Source organism: Lottia gigantea, assembly GCF_000327385.1.
Source record: "Lottia gigantea unplaced genomic scaffold LOTGIsca_2, whole genome shotgun sequence".
Lineage (NCBI taxonomy): Eukaryota > Metazoa > Mollusca > Gastropoda > Lottiidae > Lottia > Lottia gigantea.
Window position 1 is genome coordinate 2,124,482 of NW_008708400.1, and position 18,216 is coordinate 2,142,697.

Here is an 18,216-nt window from a genome sequence, read left to right on the forward strand (position 1 = left end):
ATCTATTCCACACACAGCTAACCACTATCTCTCCATATTCTATACTTTCAACTTCTACTCCTCCATCAAACCTCGGCACTATTATCAATCTATACCACAACACAGCTAACCACTATCTCTCCATATTCTATACTTTCATTAGTTTCAACTTTCTACTCCTCCACCAAACCTCGGCACTATTATCAATCTACTCCACAACACAGCTAACCACTATAGCCTTCTCCATATTCTATACTTTCAACTTTCTATTCCTCCACCAAACCACGGCACTATTATCAATCTATTCCACAACACAGCTAACCACTATACCCTCTCCATATTCTATACTTTCAACTTTCCTCCTCCACCAAACCTCGGCACTATTCTCAATCTATTCCACAACACAGCTAACCGCTATACCCTCTCCATATTCAATACTTTCAACTTTCTACTCCTCCACCAAACCACGGCACTATTATCAATCTACTCCACAACACTGCTAACCACTATACCCCTCTCCGTATTCTATACTTTCAACTTTCAACTTTCTACTCCTCCACCAAACCACGGCACTATTCTCAATTTATTCCACAACACAGCTAACCACTATACCCCACTCAATATTCTATACTCTCAACTTTCTACTCCTCCACCAAACCACGGCACTATTATCAATCTATACCACAACACAGCTAACCACTATACCTCTTTCCATATTCTATACTTTCAACTTTCTACTCCTCATTCCACAACACAGCTAACCACTATACCCCTCTCCATATTCTATACTTTCAACTTTCTACTCCTCCACGAAACCTCGGCACTATTATCAATCTATACCACAACACAGCTAACCACTATACCCTCTCCATATTCTATACTTTCAACTTTCTACTCCTCCACCAAACCACGGCACTATTATCAATATATTCCACAACACAGCTAACCACTATACCCTCTCGATATTCTATACTTTCAACTTTCTACTCCTCCACCAAACCTCGGCACTATTATCAATCTACTACACAACACAGCTAACCACTATACCCTCTCCATATTCTATACTTTCAACTTTCTACTCGTCCACCAAACCTCGGCACTATTATCAATCTATTCCACAACACAGCTAACCACTATACCCCTCTCCATATTCTATACTTTCAACTTTCTACTCCTCCACCAAACCAAGGCACTATTATCAATCTATTCCACAACACAGCTAACCGCTATACCCTCTCCATATTCAATACTTTCAACTTTCTACTCCTCCACCAAACCTCGGCACTATTATCAATCTACTCCACAACACAGCTAACCACTATACCCTTCTCCATATTCTATACTTTCAACTTTCTACTCCTCCACCAAACCACGGCACTATTATCAATCTACTCCGCAACACTGCTAACCACTAAACCCCTCTCCATATTCTATACTTTCAACTTTCTACTCCTCCACCAAACCTCGGCACTATTATCAATCTATTCCACAACACAGCTAACCACTATACCCCTCTCCATATTCTATACTTTCAACTTTCTACTCCTCCACCAAACCACGGCACTATTATCAATCTACTCCGCAACACAGCTAACCACTATACCCCTCTCCATATTCTATACTTTCAACTTTCTACTCCTCCACCAAACCACGGCACTATTATCAATCTATTCCACAACACAGCTAACCACTATACCTCTTTCCATATTCTATACTTTCAACTTTCTACTCCTCATTCCACAACACAGCTAACCACTAAACCCTACAAATTTCCTATATTCTCAACTTTCTGCTACTCCCCCAACCCCAAAGTTTTTGATGTTTTGTCTAGATCAAATTTTAAATGAAACTGTCGGATCTATTTTATTTTTAAGGTTGAACAACTAAAGATGGGATCCCAAAAATCTCCATATTTTGATGCCAACAGCGTTTTTTACATAGGTTTATTATATATATGCATATATGAAACGCTAGCAGTGTCTTGGCCTACCAATGGTCAACAAACATCATGGAATAATCGCCCATCATATAATCAATATTATCAGTATCAACGTGCCTACCCGGGGCTATATAACAGACCTACTACAGCGCCAAATGCGTATTCTAAAAATTCAGCTGCGATCACAACAAGAACTACATATCCTTATTACAGATCATCAAGTATGTATTCAGTTTTCTAAAAAAAATTTTTTTTTATATTTTAAAGGACATAATTCGGTTGCTCAAACCATAATCCAAGATGGCGGATAAACTTGTGATGTTTGTTATAATTAGTTTAGCATTAGTTGGTTATGTGACATCTTTCCCACCAGGTACGGTGCTATAATAAAATACTAATTACGGCTAAAGCTTAAACTTTTGTGGCTTGCTTGAAATTATTGTGCTTATGCCTTGTTGAGACTATAGTGAATGTTACTTATACTTATGCTTGTAATACTTATTATGCTATGCTATGTTATGTGTTATTAGAATGTATTAACTTACAGCAATGTTACAGCCAACATCCATTGCAAAGCCAAAGTGTTGAAATATCTGTGCGTACTATGTGTTATGACAACGTTTTGCTATGCTAGTATCGATGTATCGTAATAGTGCTTCGAATTATGCTATATTTTAGTTTTTATAATGTGTGTTATTCATACAAGTTTTATTTGATAGGGTATGTGTTATGCTAATGCCTATATTGCGTATATAACGATATTGCATGTTTAGTTTATTCAAATTCTATAATATGACAATGCTTTATGCCGTAAGTAAGTGTTAATCTTATTATAAAACAGCATCTTCACAATTTCATGCTAGTATGAACTTCGTCTAATACCTTGAATGCAATAACCACCTTTCACCGAATGCAGCGATTTGTTTAGTTTGTAGCGAATACAGTCAATCAGAGACCTTAACAGAAAGACTGTAAACAATATGGCTTATAGTTAATTCCGTTGGGACTCTTATTGTCTGTATTTAATAGCGTATAATCAAATCGCTGCATTTAAACAATTTCCTGATATATTTACAGTCCTACTGATATACTGAAGATAATATAACATATGATAATGGCTATGAATGAAAAAAATATTTCCTTTTCGTTTTCAGATTAATATTGTAAAACCTTGATTTTAATTGTTGAGAATTAATTATGATGTCAACGGTTAAAAAAGGGATATATTATGTCAAGCATATTTTGATTTGTAGGTCACATAATAGTCAACAATAATCAAGTCATTCGTTAAATCTTTGTCTACCAGACCTTTGGCATTTGATTTTCATTAATAATTATTGACTTGTCTTCTATCTATACCCTGTAAGAAGCTTTTGATTTATTAGCATATATTATAAATGATGATACACTCAGATAAAAAAAGAATGATTTAAGATGAAATTTACAGATCGTGGATGTCGAGTGGTCAAATACGATTTTGGTTGTTGATAGATGCCACACATAATAATCACTGGATTCAGAATTTTAGTATGATTTCATAACGTTTTCTTTCAAAAGAATAGCAACTGGGTATAAATGGGGCATATTAAAGGAATGATTTTAAGGCCTCGTTAGAATAATTCAATGAAGTGACAACGTTTTTTAAATATCAAAGAATTTAATAAATGTCTATATTTCTATGTTCGCGAAGGCGGAAGACGTCTTCATCTGTCATGGATAAATCATGTTAATCTATAAAAATCACCATTCTTTTAAAAATAACATTACCATGTAATCAAATGCAAATCTTACTTCAAGTGGAGAACCACCAAATTAAATAGCTTTGAATAAATAAATATAAATGCTTGCGATTTAAATATCAGTTTCAGAAATAAAACACATAGTGCTCGTCATCCTGTTGTTGAATAGTAAAGCCTTTTGACCTATTACTAAGGGATTAAATATTAGGTATAATTAATTAAGTATATTATATACTGAAAGATGGGATTTGACAAAGATAAAATTAATTATTGACGTATTGGTCGCACTATGGTTATAGGTAGTAACGAAGGGGATTATTTGGCTATCGTGTTGAAGGTAATGCTCCTAAGGCATTTTAATGGGAGAGGGGGGTTACTTTTTAAGTACCTAACTCCTCTCTCGTAATTTATCAAAAACAAGTCTACATGCGTGTTTCGTATGAAACGAGTTTCTATTGAAAGTTGGTGTTGTTTTCATACTCAAATTACCAATAAATTTAAGCGCCGATATTTTTTAGAAATAATCTTTAAAATTACCGATGACTGTCCGAAAGCATTAGGATTAGATTATGTATGACTGTTTATATCGCTTCTTGATTTGAATATATTCAATATAGAAAACCATCCTCATTTGCTAATCATTGTATTGTATTGTAAGCAGAAAGGAATAACAGAAAACAGACAGACTTCCTCTCTTCTTTATGTTATCATGTTACCCCCTCCTTTTAACTCCATTTCATCTGATGACGACAAGTGTAAATTGTGTTGAAACATTACTTAGGGTACTTTAGTTTTAAAGGAGTGAGTTATACCATAGTTTGTCCTCTTTGCCATATGTAATCCAAATGTCTTTACATTATTTGGTTGATTATTCGAGATACTTACATTATTATATTTCAGCTTACAATAGATACCCGCAACAACAACAACAACAACGATGGGGAATGCCACGTTTTCCAGCATTTCTGCCTCCCTTGAGAAATTATCAACAGGTCAATAGGCTAGAACCGTTCTTACCCCCTCCATCGGGCGACCGCAACATTCCACTAACACCGGGTGTAATGAGAATGCTTGGAATCAGCCCCCATGGTCATATGATGAATAGAATGGGAATGAATCAACCGTATGGACCTGATCGTACAGTTGGTGGAATTACCGTCGACGGATCAGATGTCAGCTATGCTTAAAATATTGATGAAATTATGGTTGGTTCAAATATAACTGGCTCAACTTTTGTTTTTTATCTCGTTCTTTGCCTTCTGAGTTTTATTCATTCTACATAATTTTTGAGAATGTTACTCTGGATCTTCCTCTGGAGATTTTTGTGTTCAGAGTGTAACAAACACTAGCAACCCCCAAGTTCATACTGGCAACATCCATGTTAATATTTCTGGATAGACTTCTTATTCTTGTGAAGATGATGCATTTTTACAAAGATTTTTTCATGAAAACAGTGTTTAATCTTTAAGTTGTGAATCACTCTGTGATACTTTCGCTTTTTTAAAACTGCTGAATGCATAGTTTGTTTGAAATCGTAAACGCCAAGCAGTTTTAACCACAAACGTTATGTTTTCACAAAATAAATATTTTAAACAATGGACTATGTTGTAATTTGGCTATTCGCATCAGAAGAGTAATGGTATAATTGAGACGTATTGGCAAAAGTTTGTCCGTCCTTGGGAAAAGGTAAAATGCCGTTATTTTAATTCAAATCCTTTTACCAGTTGTGTCAGGGTTTACAAAACAAGACATCTGAATGAATTTATACACCTGTTTTGTTTTAACGGCACCAATCACAACCATGATATATTTTATCGCTAATCATGTCTCTAAAACATTTTTGGTTTTTGATATGGCTCTTCTATGGAGCCCCTAAGGCGCAATTGTAAACATATTTATGTATTATTTCGTTAAAACGAAATAATTATTTCGTTTAAACGAAATAATAAATAAATATGTTTACAATTGCGCCCTAGGGGCTCCGTACTCTTCCTTGGGTGATTAATTATGATTCAAGTTTCGTCAAATTCTCCATAAACTGTACCTTGTTGTGTTAACAGACTAGAACTCCATTTCATGAAAATAAAGAAAGTAACTCGTTTCTGCTTTTATTTTAATTTCATTAGGGTTCATCCTTGGTGGTAATGAATCTATCATGGATTTATGCACCGTCCAAACCACACAACATGACATTCTTTCAAGTTGCCGACACATTTAAAATTGAAGGTAAAAGGCATGAAATTGTTCCAAATAACATAATTTTTTAAAAATTAGTTATCACATTATCATTGCTTTAACCAGGATGTATTTTTTTAAGCGCAAGGACATGAAGGCCCTATTTAGTAAAAGAGCACGGAATTTATGGAAAATGTGATAGTTGATATTGATAGTTGTGAGATAAATAGAATCTTTCACGTTGATTATGTAATATGAAATTTGTTGCCGGATTAAATATTCCCCTCGTCAAGGCTCGGGTAATATACAATTTAATAAATTTCATATTACACAAGCACTGTTTAAAGGAACAAATAGGCCATATTTTTGACCAATCATACTTTAATTTAAGAAACTGGAATTGTTTTATTTGATCTAATCAGTACACTAACTACATATGACCAATTGAGGCAAATGCCTCATGCCGACTTCCATAAAAAAGACAGATTAAAAAAAAAAATTGAAATATTTATATGATATCCGCTCAAAATATCGCCTACTTGAATCAATTATTTAGCATCATTTAGGGCTTTTAACAAGATTTTTGGCTCGTATAAAATAGAAAAGAGAACATGTTTATCTTGTCAGTTGTTTCAAAACATTGAATATGCGGATGACAGATAATACAGAAAGTAATCTTCAATTTAATGATTGAAGTCATCTCATCTTTAGTGTATGTTCATCCCTGAGTGGTCAAATGAAGGAATGAATAAAAAGTAAATTGAAAAAGGTGACTATAGGTGGTCGTAGATCAATTTACAGAGATCCAATTTTCTAACTTCCGTTAACAGAAGAAGAGGATTATCTAGATTAATGGTGATGTATTATGATGAATATAATGTGATAATAAAGTAATTATGGGTAGGCCATAATAATTATTATTTATATATTATTATAATATATGACATATAATACACATATATTTTGCCCTTTATATTAATCATTTTGACACATTATGGTTTATTTATAACTTATAAAATAATAAAACTGGACTGACACACTTTTTATAACTTATATCAATTTTCTTGTGTTACATGTTTTATCTAATCAGATATGGGAGAGCACTGTACACTTTCAAGTCATCGCTGTTGTCCACATTAGATCCAATCGTAACGTTAATGGCGGTCAGAATAGCAAAATTAAAAACCTTAAAACATGTTGTATAATATACAGAAAACTGAACAATACTTTAGGTGTTATCGCTTAAGGACAGATTAGTAATTCTGTATACATGTACGTTATTCAATCAGGACCTAAAAAGTTGAATTAAATTTAAATGTTATTCAGTCGTGTCTCCTTAAACCGACGGATTCTTATTCTTCTTTACATGAAGATAAGACTATAAAATTGACCTTCTTGATCCTGATGCATTCTTTATCGAGGTTGAAAGTTACAAGTCATGACATTTAGAGTTTATTATAACCAACATAAAAATTATACAATATATCGTATCAAAAAAGTTATAAAAATCCTAGTGATGGATACAATAAAATTGGAAGTAATATATAACCAACAAGTGCATAACATATTTCTTTGAATATAACAAAAAGCAAATACACAATGCATCGTTAAACGTATATACGGAAGACTAAAAAGATAAAAATGGCTTTAAGTGGAATAGATTTAAACGGTGACGTTGATCAATTCGAAGACTAATATTTGGAAGACTTGGCAACAGCTCCACCAAATGAAATAGATATTGCAGATAATAGATTTTGTTGTGGTTTGAAATTTGCGGCTGATTACTACATTAAACCCAAAATGCTACAAAAGCATGTTGCATGTTCCACTTACATCTTGACGGGTTTTATACGAAATTTAAAAGATATCATGGGTCCGTAGACCAATGGGACGGCGTACGATCGAAAGTTTCTTAGATAAAACACAGGTAAATACTAAAAAATGCAGATACACGTACTCCTTTATAAATGAATACTTTACCCGAGATAAATACGATTAAAACAAACAAAAAAAAATTTCTAATAGTTTTTTTTACATACGCTTATATATGCCAGGTATCTGAAATCGTCAATTGATTTGCCTTATTTCCTTTATACACATAATTTAACAGGGTGCTGCGTACCCATTACTCAAAGCGTTCTACTAGTTTCAGAGGTAGTAAATAAGGCAATAATTTTGTTTTAAATATTTTGAAGGTGCAGGGTAAAACATTCTACTACTTTAAGGAAGAAAAGACAACGATATTTATAAAAGAGTTCCTAAAACAGCTAGCACCATTACGACCATACTACACACTGTAAACAAAAATAAATTAAAATTGTATTTATAATAACAAAAAAATCTTTTTAACCTAAACACCAAAACAAAATGGCATAGAACGATAGAACATCTTCCATAATCATCTAGAAAAATGATTTCTTTTCCTTTTCGTTAGCAATAAACTCCCTTCAAAACCACACTTCTAGTTATCGACAGTAACAATTTCAAGTTGGAATGAAAAGTTAGGAGATAGGGGAGACAGTATAGTTTCACACTATTGAATTAGAATCATTTCTAGAGAGTGTGGCACCACTGAATTAGAATCATTGCTAGAGAGTGTGTCACTACCGAATTAGAATCATTGCTAGAGAGTATGTCACTACCGAATTAGAATCATTGCTAGAGAGTGTGTCACTACCGAATTAGAATCATTGCTAGAGAGTATGTCACTACTGAATTAGAATCATTGCTAGAGAGTGTGTCACTACCGAATTAGAATCATTGCTAGAGAGTGTGTCACTAACGAATTAGAATCATTGCTAGAGAGTATGTCACTACCGAATTAGAATCATTGCTAGAGGGTATGTCACTACCGAATTAGAATCATTGCTAGAGAGTATGTCACTACTGAAATAAAATAATTGCCAGAAAAAAGGCTGCTATTGAAATATCTTAACACGTGAAAAAGAAGTCGAAAAGGGAGACAATTACACTAGTAATCTTTCAAAGGCATAGTAGAAGCACAGGTTATAGATAAATAAGACAATTTTATGGATAGATACTTCTAGAATATTTATTACTTCAACGTTTCAATGTGGTTCTCACACCGTCATCAGGAATATTACATTAGTGTTACAAACCTCTTTAACACAGACCACTGAAACATTTTATGCAAATGACTGTAATTTAGTCAGGGTTAGTTTTAAAAATCTGTTTCTCCTTCCCTGAGGTGCTTTTGCATGGCTAGTTTTGACTTATGTTTGAACTAGATTTGGAATTTGATGTCTGAAAATGCATTTTCTTTCAGATTTTGTGAGATGATGAGTGATTTATAGGCGTAAGGATAATTCTAAAAATAGACAGTCAAGCGGATGTTGATCAAAAGTTGAGATCTACTTTCAATTTTACTAGCTCAAAATTTCATGACATATGGAATTTTTGGCAAGGCGACAAATTGGAAATTTTTCAACAAAATTTCCAGAACGAGATGCCAATTGAATTAATGGAGTCGGTCCTTAAAATCCTCAAGTTTTATTGGTAAAAATTAAACAAATACCTGAAACTGATGCTGAGTTGTCATAGTCTTTACAATACAATTCTTTCATTTGACCAAATTGTTTAACATTCTGTTTAAGCGGTTCAGCTATACTTGGACAGTCTTTCATTACTTTTTCGTAACAGTTTAAACCATCTTTCATGCCACTATGAAACAAAAAGGACAAATTAAAATTATTAAGAAGCCATAATAATAATATTGTTACAGACCTACCACTAAATGACGAAGGGCATTATGTAATAAAGTCATATTTTGCGATTGGTGACGTCATTTTTTGGGAATTGCAGGAACCACACTGACTGAAAATTGAAATGGTGCAAATTGAGGCTATAAGTGTCCCAGATACACATAACATTTTTACAACCACTTTTATGCAGAAAAATGGATTTAGAAAAGTCACAAAAATACTCAATTATTTTCTTGACTATGATTTGATGTTATGTGCAAATACAAAGAAGCTTACGAGCAGAATTTGGGAACATCTTTTTTATCAAGTTTACTTCCATCTTTTGGTACCATATTATAGGCTTCTAGTGCTTTCTTGCTACATTTTTGCTGGTCTAATCCACATTTGGCTGGAACACAAACAGATGAAACAAATAATTTTTGTATGAGATGTATTATACTTTTGACTCTCTGATATAATTAATAGTCCCGGTCCAGGTATGCCAGCAGGGCCAGAATATAGGTCTCGAGCTAAATCTTCTCAAACGATAGCTTTTTGCTTGATTCCGAGCACTTCTCTTTTTCTACCCAAGAACGCTACATAGGCTATCCGAGGAGCCCTTTAAATATTGTAGCGTTTTGAGGTAACAGTGGGGGGTTGAGACCACTTTGATGATCTTCTTAAAATTAACTGGGAAACGTCTCACTCAAGCTGTAATCTCCAAATTCTACCAAACAATCAACGAAACAAAGACCAGAGTAACCATATCTCTACCAACTGAAATGGACACTACACCTGCACCATCTAGAGCCACCACACTGTCGAACCAAACCCCTAAACGAGCCCGAAGTTCACCTACTCCTAGTCCAGCAGACATAGGTAAACGCTCTCGTAGAGAGGGCACCCCTTCTCTTTTCACTTTCAGACTCGTCTTCCCCTTCCACACCATCTGAATCTTCACCACGTGATCCAGGATCCGCCAACCTTTCTTCCTTCTGTGCGTTTTTTGGACCAGCAAACCACCCCTCAGTCTCAATACAAGTCGAGACGTGTATCCAGACCTCCCCCCCCCCCCTCGAACCAGATCCCAGTCCGTTCCCAATGCTACAATTCAAACAACTACCAAACCAGTACCAATCGCACCGTCGACGACCATTATATCCGCTACCAAACCGTATTATCACCAAACAAAGGACAAATCATTATGGAAACTACCTGCTCTAAAGAAATCTACCTTAATAATTGGATCATCTAACCTGAATCGAATTACCAAAACCAGTTCAGACACCGAAATACATTCTTACCCCGGTGCCCAAATCCATCACATACAGTCAATCCTGGAATCATACGACCATGATCCCAAACCTACTACCATTATTCTTCATATAGGCCTCAACAACCGTGATCAGATACCAAAGACCTCCTTTAACCAAGCCCAGAAATTAATCGCCACAGCCAACAAAACCTTCCCAAACTCCAAGATCCTCTTCACATGTATACCTATTTCAAATAAAATCTCGAAGAAAGCACAACAGAACCTCAGCACTCTCAACAACATGATGATGGAGTCCAGTATCAACAGCGCAACAATCTTACCACCCTACGAAGAAGAATTCGAAACAGTTGATAATCTTCATTGGTCTCCAGAAACAGCAAACAGCATCTATTTGTTTTGGATACACCAGCTTCAAGCATCGAGTAAGTCTTTAAACTAATTACTGGGGATAAAAATACTGAGAGGCCACCGCTAGGCCAAACTGTAGTTAACTTGAGCCAAAAATTTTCACACCCCTTCAGAATTCAATCTTAGACCGTGGACTTAAGTTTATTCCCACACCAAAGATAGCTAACTTGAATTATCTCCGACCATCCATTGAACGATTTCAACGAAATCTTAGCTGCACATATTTTTTTCGAAACCACCCCCCCCCCCCCCCCCACGTGGTGCTAGAACAATGTTTATTCCTAAATCCACGGGACACCCCCTCAGGCCGCCATCCATCCTGAAATATTGAAAGCATTTGCGAGTATGAATAGCCAAACAGTGAACCTTTCCATAACACACGAAAAGCCTAATCTCACACGAGTGGAACGTGAAGCGTTAAACTTACTTAAGAAAGACGATAGCATTGTTATTAAAAAGAGTGACAAAGGTTCATGTTATGTCATTCTGAATAGGGAGGATTACGTTTCAGAAGCAGAGAATCAACTGAATAATCCTAAACATTATGCCATTTTACCGAAACCAATTTTCAAAGAAACTGCTAACATGATTAATAATATTCTTGCCGATTTAGTTAAAACTAGTTATCTCAAACAGAAACAATATGACTATCTGTCTGCCAAACCTGATTGTCGCGAGAGACATTTGTACACTTTGCCTAAAATCCATAAGAATCCAACCAAGGAGTAGTTTATCTCGAATAAAATCGCTAAAGGCCGCCCGATTATATCTGACTGTGGTAGTGAGTCACATGCAGTGTCAGAATACATTGATCATTTCTTACTACCTCTAGCATGCCAACATCGCGTCTACCTTAAAGACACCGATTTTGTCAATAAAATAAAAAATCTTCGAGTTCCCTCTAATGTCATTTTAATTTCTATCGACGTTTCTTCTATGTATACCAATATCGATAACACTACTGGTTTAACGGCAGTTCGTAAAGCTTTTAATAGAAACCCAGATCCAAACAGACCCGACGATGCAATTCTACAGCTTTTAGAGATTTGTCTTAGTCGAAACGATTTCACATTTAATGGTAAAACATATTTCCAAACTTCAGGGACAGCAATGGGCAAACGATTCGCCCCTTCGTACGCAAACCTTTTCATGGCAGAGTGGGAACGTGAGGTGTTGCCCCTCTGTCCATTTGACCGACTTTTTTACGGACGCTTTTTAGATGACATTTTTATGGTTTGGACTTATTCTATCGAACAGTTTTGGGAATTCTTTGAAATTCTCAACAACCACCATCCTTCTATCAAACTAACCGCAAACGTGAGTGACAAAAGCATAGACTTTCTCGATACCACAGTCTTTAAGGGAGATTCCATAGCAGAAACAAATAAACTGGATATTAAAGTGTATTTCAAAGAAACTGATACTCATCAACTCTTGCAAAAGAGCTCCTTTCACCCAAAACATACCTTTTCTGGTATAATTAAGTCACAAGTTTTACGATTTCATCGAATTTGTACAAGATCTTCTGATTTCAACCAAGCTTGTACGATTGTTTTCTCAAAACTGAAAGAGCGTGGGTACTCTAAACGATTTTTACGAAACATAAAAAATTCCACCTTAGCACAGATAGCAGCTAAAAACAGACTTTATGCCGAAGTACCTCCAGGTTTAAGAAGTGCTCCATGTTTGTCCAGTAGATGCAAAACATGTCCCTTTATATCAGAAACTCATTATTTTGTAAGCAACTCTACGAATAAAAGGTACCCGATCCAGGAACATCTAACATGTGAACATTCGAATGTAATATATTTAATTTCATGCAAGAAATGCACCAAACAATATGTAGGAGAAACTTTCAGATCAGAATAAGAACAGAAGAAAACCCAATATCAAGACCCTTAATCCTAATTTCTAAATAAAGTGTCTGCTCCACCCTAGGCCTGTACATTTGGGAGAATCAAACCCTCCCTTCCCCGAAAACAAATCTAACCAAAACGCTCACGATTTGGTCGAGTTGGAGAAGGGCTTTGACAAAACTCTTACAATAAATGTGCATTGGAGGCAAATTGCAACCTTTGATCTACGATTTTCTAAATAAACACGCTTAAACATCTAATTATACAAACCTTGTTTGCATGAATTCTGGATGCTTGCCATGGCTGTTTTGAAATTCTTGTAAATATCTGGTTGACGTTTGTCTTTTGGACAATCTTTAGCATCATCCATTAGGCATTTCATCCCTTTATCAGCAGCTCTACAAAGTCACCGAAAATTAATGGTATGGTGTATATTTTTGGGGTTAAATACCAAACCAAAGAGGTCACACAATTTGATTTACAGAAATTGTCATATCCCAGTTCTTAAAGGTATACAATCGTCGAAATATTTCTTTATGGGCATAGAAATGTACTATCGCTATGACGTTATCTATATCACTTAAACAATTGAATGTGGCTTCTGCTTCTTCACCATTAAACCTACTCATCGTCTATTCCAGGCCACTATTAATATTCACACATATTCATAATCGTGATATTAGCAAATAGCAATTCATTTACAATTTAAAATATCAATAACGCCAATAAATCTTCAATGGTACGGTCTTTTTTTGTCAATTCTAGGATTTTTGCATATTAAATCTGGGATGATACGGTTAGACTAGTAGACTGGGATATCCCTGGCATTTCGGAGTCAAAAGTTGAAATGTATATCAAGTACACACTGTTACAATCATCCATGAAAAAATATAAAAAAGTTGGATCATAACTTAAAGGGAAAGACGACTCGTCTTTATTAACTTTCTTTATCATATATGGAAAAGATATATATGGAAATAGTAAGTGAAACTCCTAGTTTAAGGTATTCGCGAAGGACTTATGTGATTTTCGTACATTTCTTGTATTCCTGAAGACTACTTACATATTCAAGACCCAAATGAACCCCCGATAAATGCACACCTGTCCCTTTAAGGTCACCAACTTCCGGCTCTGTATATGAAGAAATTGGCTAATTAGCACATGCATTAATTAATTTGAAAATCAAAGAGACTTACTTGCAATATTCGGCATTATCATTATCAGTGGGTGAAGGAACTGAACTGAAGGTTGCATAACATTGTTGATATTTGGTGTAACATCCATTACAGGTTATTACTAATGCACATCCTGGAATTTAATCATATATTTCTTTTATCTCATGATATTACGAATTGCGATACATTATTATTATCATTATTGACTTTGAATCAAACGAACGTCTTATATCTTTAATGTTTTGTGGTAACATCCGAGGTTCATATAACAGTTTTCCAGACAGTGTTATAATACCGATGCGTACAGCTATCAGAGGATCACGGCGTTGTAAAAAACATTAACCACAGAACATAGTTACAAACCGATAAGTATTATTAAGAGAAGATCAATGTGAACGTTCAACGATAAATTTTACTATCTTCCATTCATTACTCAAAAGTCTTACATTAACTGTATCATTACACTAGATTCTAGGTTAATAATAAAACCAAGAAATATTTATGGTAGATTGGTACTAATACTGTTGCATTCGAGGGATATATATACAGGACGCTTGGGGACATAAGATGAAAACAAATGAGTTTTTTCGCCTCTTCGAGCACGCTGTTGAAAAATAACCCCATTAACTGTACCGTCGGATGTGCACACAACTGCTGATTTCTTGCTTGCTCGTATAATACTTTCATTTGGTAATATTTTTTTTCCAAATGCCTGGTGCTAATCAACTGCGATGGCATATGGTCTATATACATTACAGAATGAAATACCATTTCAATTAAGCCATCAGCAATTTAGTAGTAATCTACGATAAAAATAATCATGCTAGAAAACTGTGGTGTTGATCGTGTTTTATTGTGTAAGTTTTGTCTTACTGATTATTTTTCTTCATTTGTGAGGAGAGATAGTACAATGTCCAAGTGACGGGTCCATGTCTCAGTAACGGATCTAAGTTTCATTAACAGATGTCTCTGTAACAAATGAATGTTTCAGTAATAAATGTATATTTTTCTGAGAATGTCTCTGTAACAGATGAATGTCTCTGTAACAAATGAATGTTTCAGTAACAGATGCATGTCTCTGTAACAAATGAATGTTTCAGTAACAGATGAATGTCTCTGAGATGAATGTCTCTATAACAGATGAATGTCTTTGTAACAGATGAATATCTCTGTAACAGATGAATGTCTCTGTAACAGATCGATGTCTCTGTAACAGTAATGCTTGAATTTGTGGAACTCCTTTGAATGTGCTGTGAAAGATAGCATTTTGATCACCATTCAAGCAAAAATGTAGAAAGCCCAAAATAGGCCCAAAGTGTCGTCGTTATTCGAAATCATCAGTGGTATTTTATTCACCACTCGTTATGCAAGTAATTGTATAATAAAGCATTGTGACCTTTTTTTAGCATAGCTTTCTGGAATATTAAGTTTAAGGGTCCTAAAGAGAAGGTGCATTTTACTGATTTTGTATCATGCATGGAATAGGCATAACGTTTCTTTACTGAACAGTTAGCTAAATACACTAAAGTATGTTCTGCATAATATATGTAATATGTATGAAAATAGCACCGAACTCTCAAATTATCTTGGTCTATTGATAGCAAAGCTAAAGCCTACACAAAAAAAAACCAAACGATTATCATTAATGTCCCCAAGAAAATTTCTCAAACAAACGTACCGAACTTGTCTCGAAATGCAGACATGAGAACAAGTTCTACTTGTTCAACTTCAGTAGGGACACGGACGGAAAATAAGTCAGTTGTCTGAAGTTGTTTGGGATCTGTTTTGATATTTCTATTTCTATATCGCTCTAAAATTGATGTATTTAGAACTATTTTAACAGTGAAATATTTTATTATTACATAACATTATAAAGTGTGTAACTGAACAGAATAGGCACAGTGTTTTTCAACTAGCCTAAATTGCAATTTTGCAATAGATGCAAAAGTCAGTCACAATCTACTGGAGTCAAACACTATAACATTTGTGACTGACTTCGGGGTCTTCCCAAGACTATAGATTCATCTGATATTTTCACTAGAAAATAAGAATAGCAAGAAAAAGACTGCTTCATAAACGTTTCATTTTATAGTCAATATATTCATTTAAGCATATATGTTTTAACTCAGTCACAGTATTGAGAATATAGACATTGTCAGATGGTGGAAGGCTTTCCAGGTATTACTACACTTAGTATTCTTTTACTGTATAGCAAGGATATTAAGCAACTGAACACAATTCGTATTCGAGGAAAACATTCTGGTCTTACACTTATCGATCGAGAACAGTTGATATCTTTAAAACATGTGTGTACGTAGATAGGTACTGGCCCATTTCCATCAATATTAAGATACTGTGATGTGTGATATTGGTGGACTACATCGTGTCAAAATCAGACAGATTTGATCGACGGACGAATAAAGAGTTCGCCTTGGGCAATGGAAAAACAGAATACCAATGAACGAATGCTAACCAATAAGGTTTAGAAGTCAGTGCTACCGCCATTATATCTCTGATAATTTGTTAGTAATATGAAAACGTTCCTCTTGGAATCAATTGCAAACTGTCTTTCTCTGTTAACGCTCTGCTCAAATCGTAGTGGATGTAGAACATAAAATCAAATCTGCAAACCTGCAGTAACCCTAAGTAAGAAATTTGAAAAGGAATTTCTCTCTCTTTTTATACTTTTATGAAGTAAATGAAATTAAAAAGATTTACTTCGCATAGATTAATTCTAATTAACATCATATACTAATAAGTTTCTTGACATAGATTGTTTGATGAACACAAAATACTGACGTCCAAATTCATATAATCAGAGGGATTATATACCCCTGCTACTTTGCGTATATGGTGCGTTAGCCAACGATAAAGTGGGGCATACACAAAGATGCTATGAAAGCTGTTTAATGTTAAAACTTATGAAGATATAGAAAGAAATTACGTACCGACAATTATCTGTACAATCTCATACACTCCCATGATTGATTCCTGCGTCTACTAAACTCTCACAGACAGCTCGATTCCACTTTAGCCGCGGTCCACTGATGAAGAACTCCGTAATGGCGAGAAGCCAACGCTCTCCGTGTTTCATTCGTTATCGTGTGTTCTGAAAATGATATTCTAATGTGAAGTACTTGGTATTGTGAGTAGATGCTGTCGGTAGAGATACGAATAAAAAATATACATAAAATTTATCAGGAATGAGATAAAGCACCATCACTTATTAGTGCAATAAATGTAACGTTAGGCTACATGAGCTGATTAAAGTTGGATTACCTCCGAACTACAATATTTCTGGTTATTAAAGAAATCAACTAATAAGTAATAACCATCAAAAATGTTTCTTCTATCCCCCAAGTTGGTTCTAAAGAAAACGGGTATTTTAAAGTTTACCACTTAAGCTTGTTGTAATACTAATAGGAATTGCATTGCATTACGCCTCATCCCGTTGTATTAATCAGAGTTATTATTATGGATCTATCTTTTTTTAACACAACGTGATGGTTGCGTCCATTCGGAACTGACAACTAAATCGGTACAGAGAGACCAGACTTGCACGCAACTGACAGTTCCTTGGATTGAATGCTCGAAGAGCTTGTGTTTGCAGTTTTCTCCAGTCTCTTTGAAATGCGTTAATACTGTCTCATTATTGATGCGAGATGCCAAATGGAATAAAACATGCTAATCTATAGACAAGTAGATCATTATCATGTATGCCAAAATAAAAAAAAAAGGGGAAGATTGTCATTTGGCATTCGGTTGATTATTACAATATGACATTAGATACATCTAGAGATCTATATATTTAATTTCCCTAGATAATTAATAAAATTATGACAGTCGTTGACATTTGAGAAATTGTAATCTGGAATTATTCATTAGCTGGTGAAATAATTAGTCGGCTACATTTTGTTGTATCAGCAAGAAGGATACTCGACTACTGTCTTTAATTTGGGTTCAAAAAC

The 18,216-nt window shown here is 34.8% G+C and overlaps 3 protein-coding genes across 3 annotated transcripts; 2 read left to right on the top strand and 1 right to left on the bottom strand.

Moving 5' to 3' along the window:
* Positions 1–451: 451 nt before the first annotated feature.
* On the top strand, positions 452–925 carry LOTGIDRAFT_104411 (hypothetical protein; the record flags this gene model as incomplete). Its single annotated transcript, XM_009053255.1, has 1 exon — positions 452–925. A coding segment is annotated over one exon (474 nt), but the record flags the coding sequence as incomplete, so codon positions are not given.
* A 924-nt stretch (positions 926–1,849) lies between these two features.
* Positions 1,850–5,758, top strand: LOTGIDRAFT_228268 (hypothetical protein). The gene is made up of 2 exons (XM_009053256.1): positions 1,850–2,139; positions 4,558–5,758. The coding sequence occupies exons 1-2, from the start codon at positions 1,869–1,871 to the stop codon at positions 4,842–4,844; spliced, it is 558 nt and encodes a 185-aa protein (XP_009051504.1). The 5' UTR covers positions 1,850–1,868; the 3' UTR covers positions 4,845–5,758.
* Positions 5,759–7,272: 1,514 nt separating this feature from the next.
* Positions 7,273–17,230, bottom strand: LOTGIDRAFT_228269 (hypothetical protein; the record flags this gene model as incomplete). Its single annotated transcript, XM_009053257.1, has 7 exons — positions 7,273–8,126; positions 9,368–9,513; positions 9,831–9,942; positions 13,344–13,471; positions 14,270–14,381; positions 15,927–16,058; positions 17,197–17,230. 7 exons carry the CDS (start codon positions 17,228–17,230, stop codon positions 8,077–8,079), a joined length of 714 nt encoding a protein of 237 aa, XP_009051505.1. The 3' UTR covers positions 7,273–8,076.
* Positions 17,231–18,216: the final 986 nt, after the last annotated feature.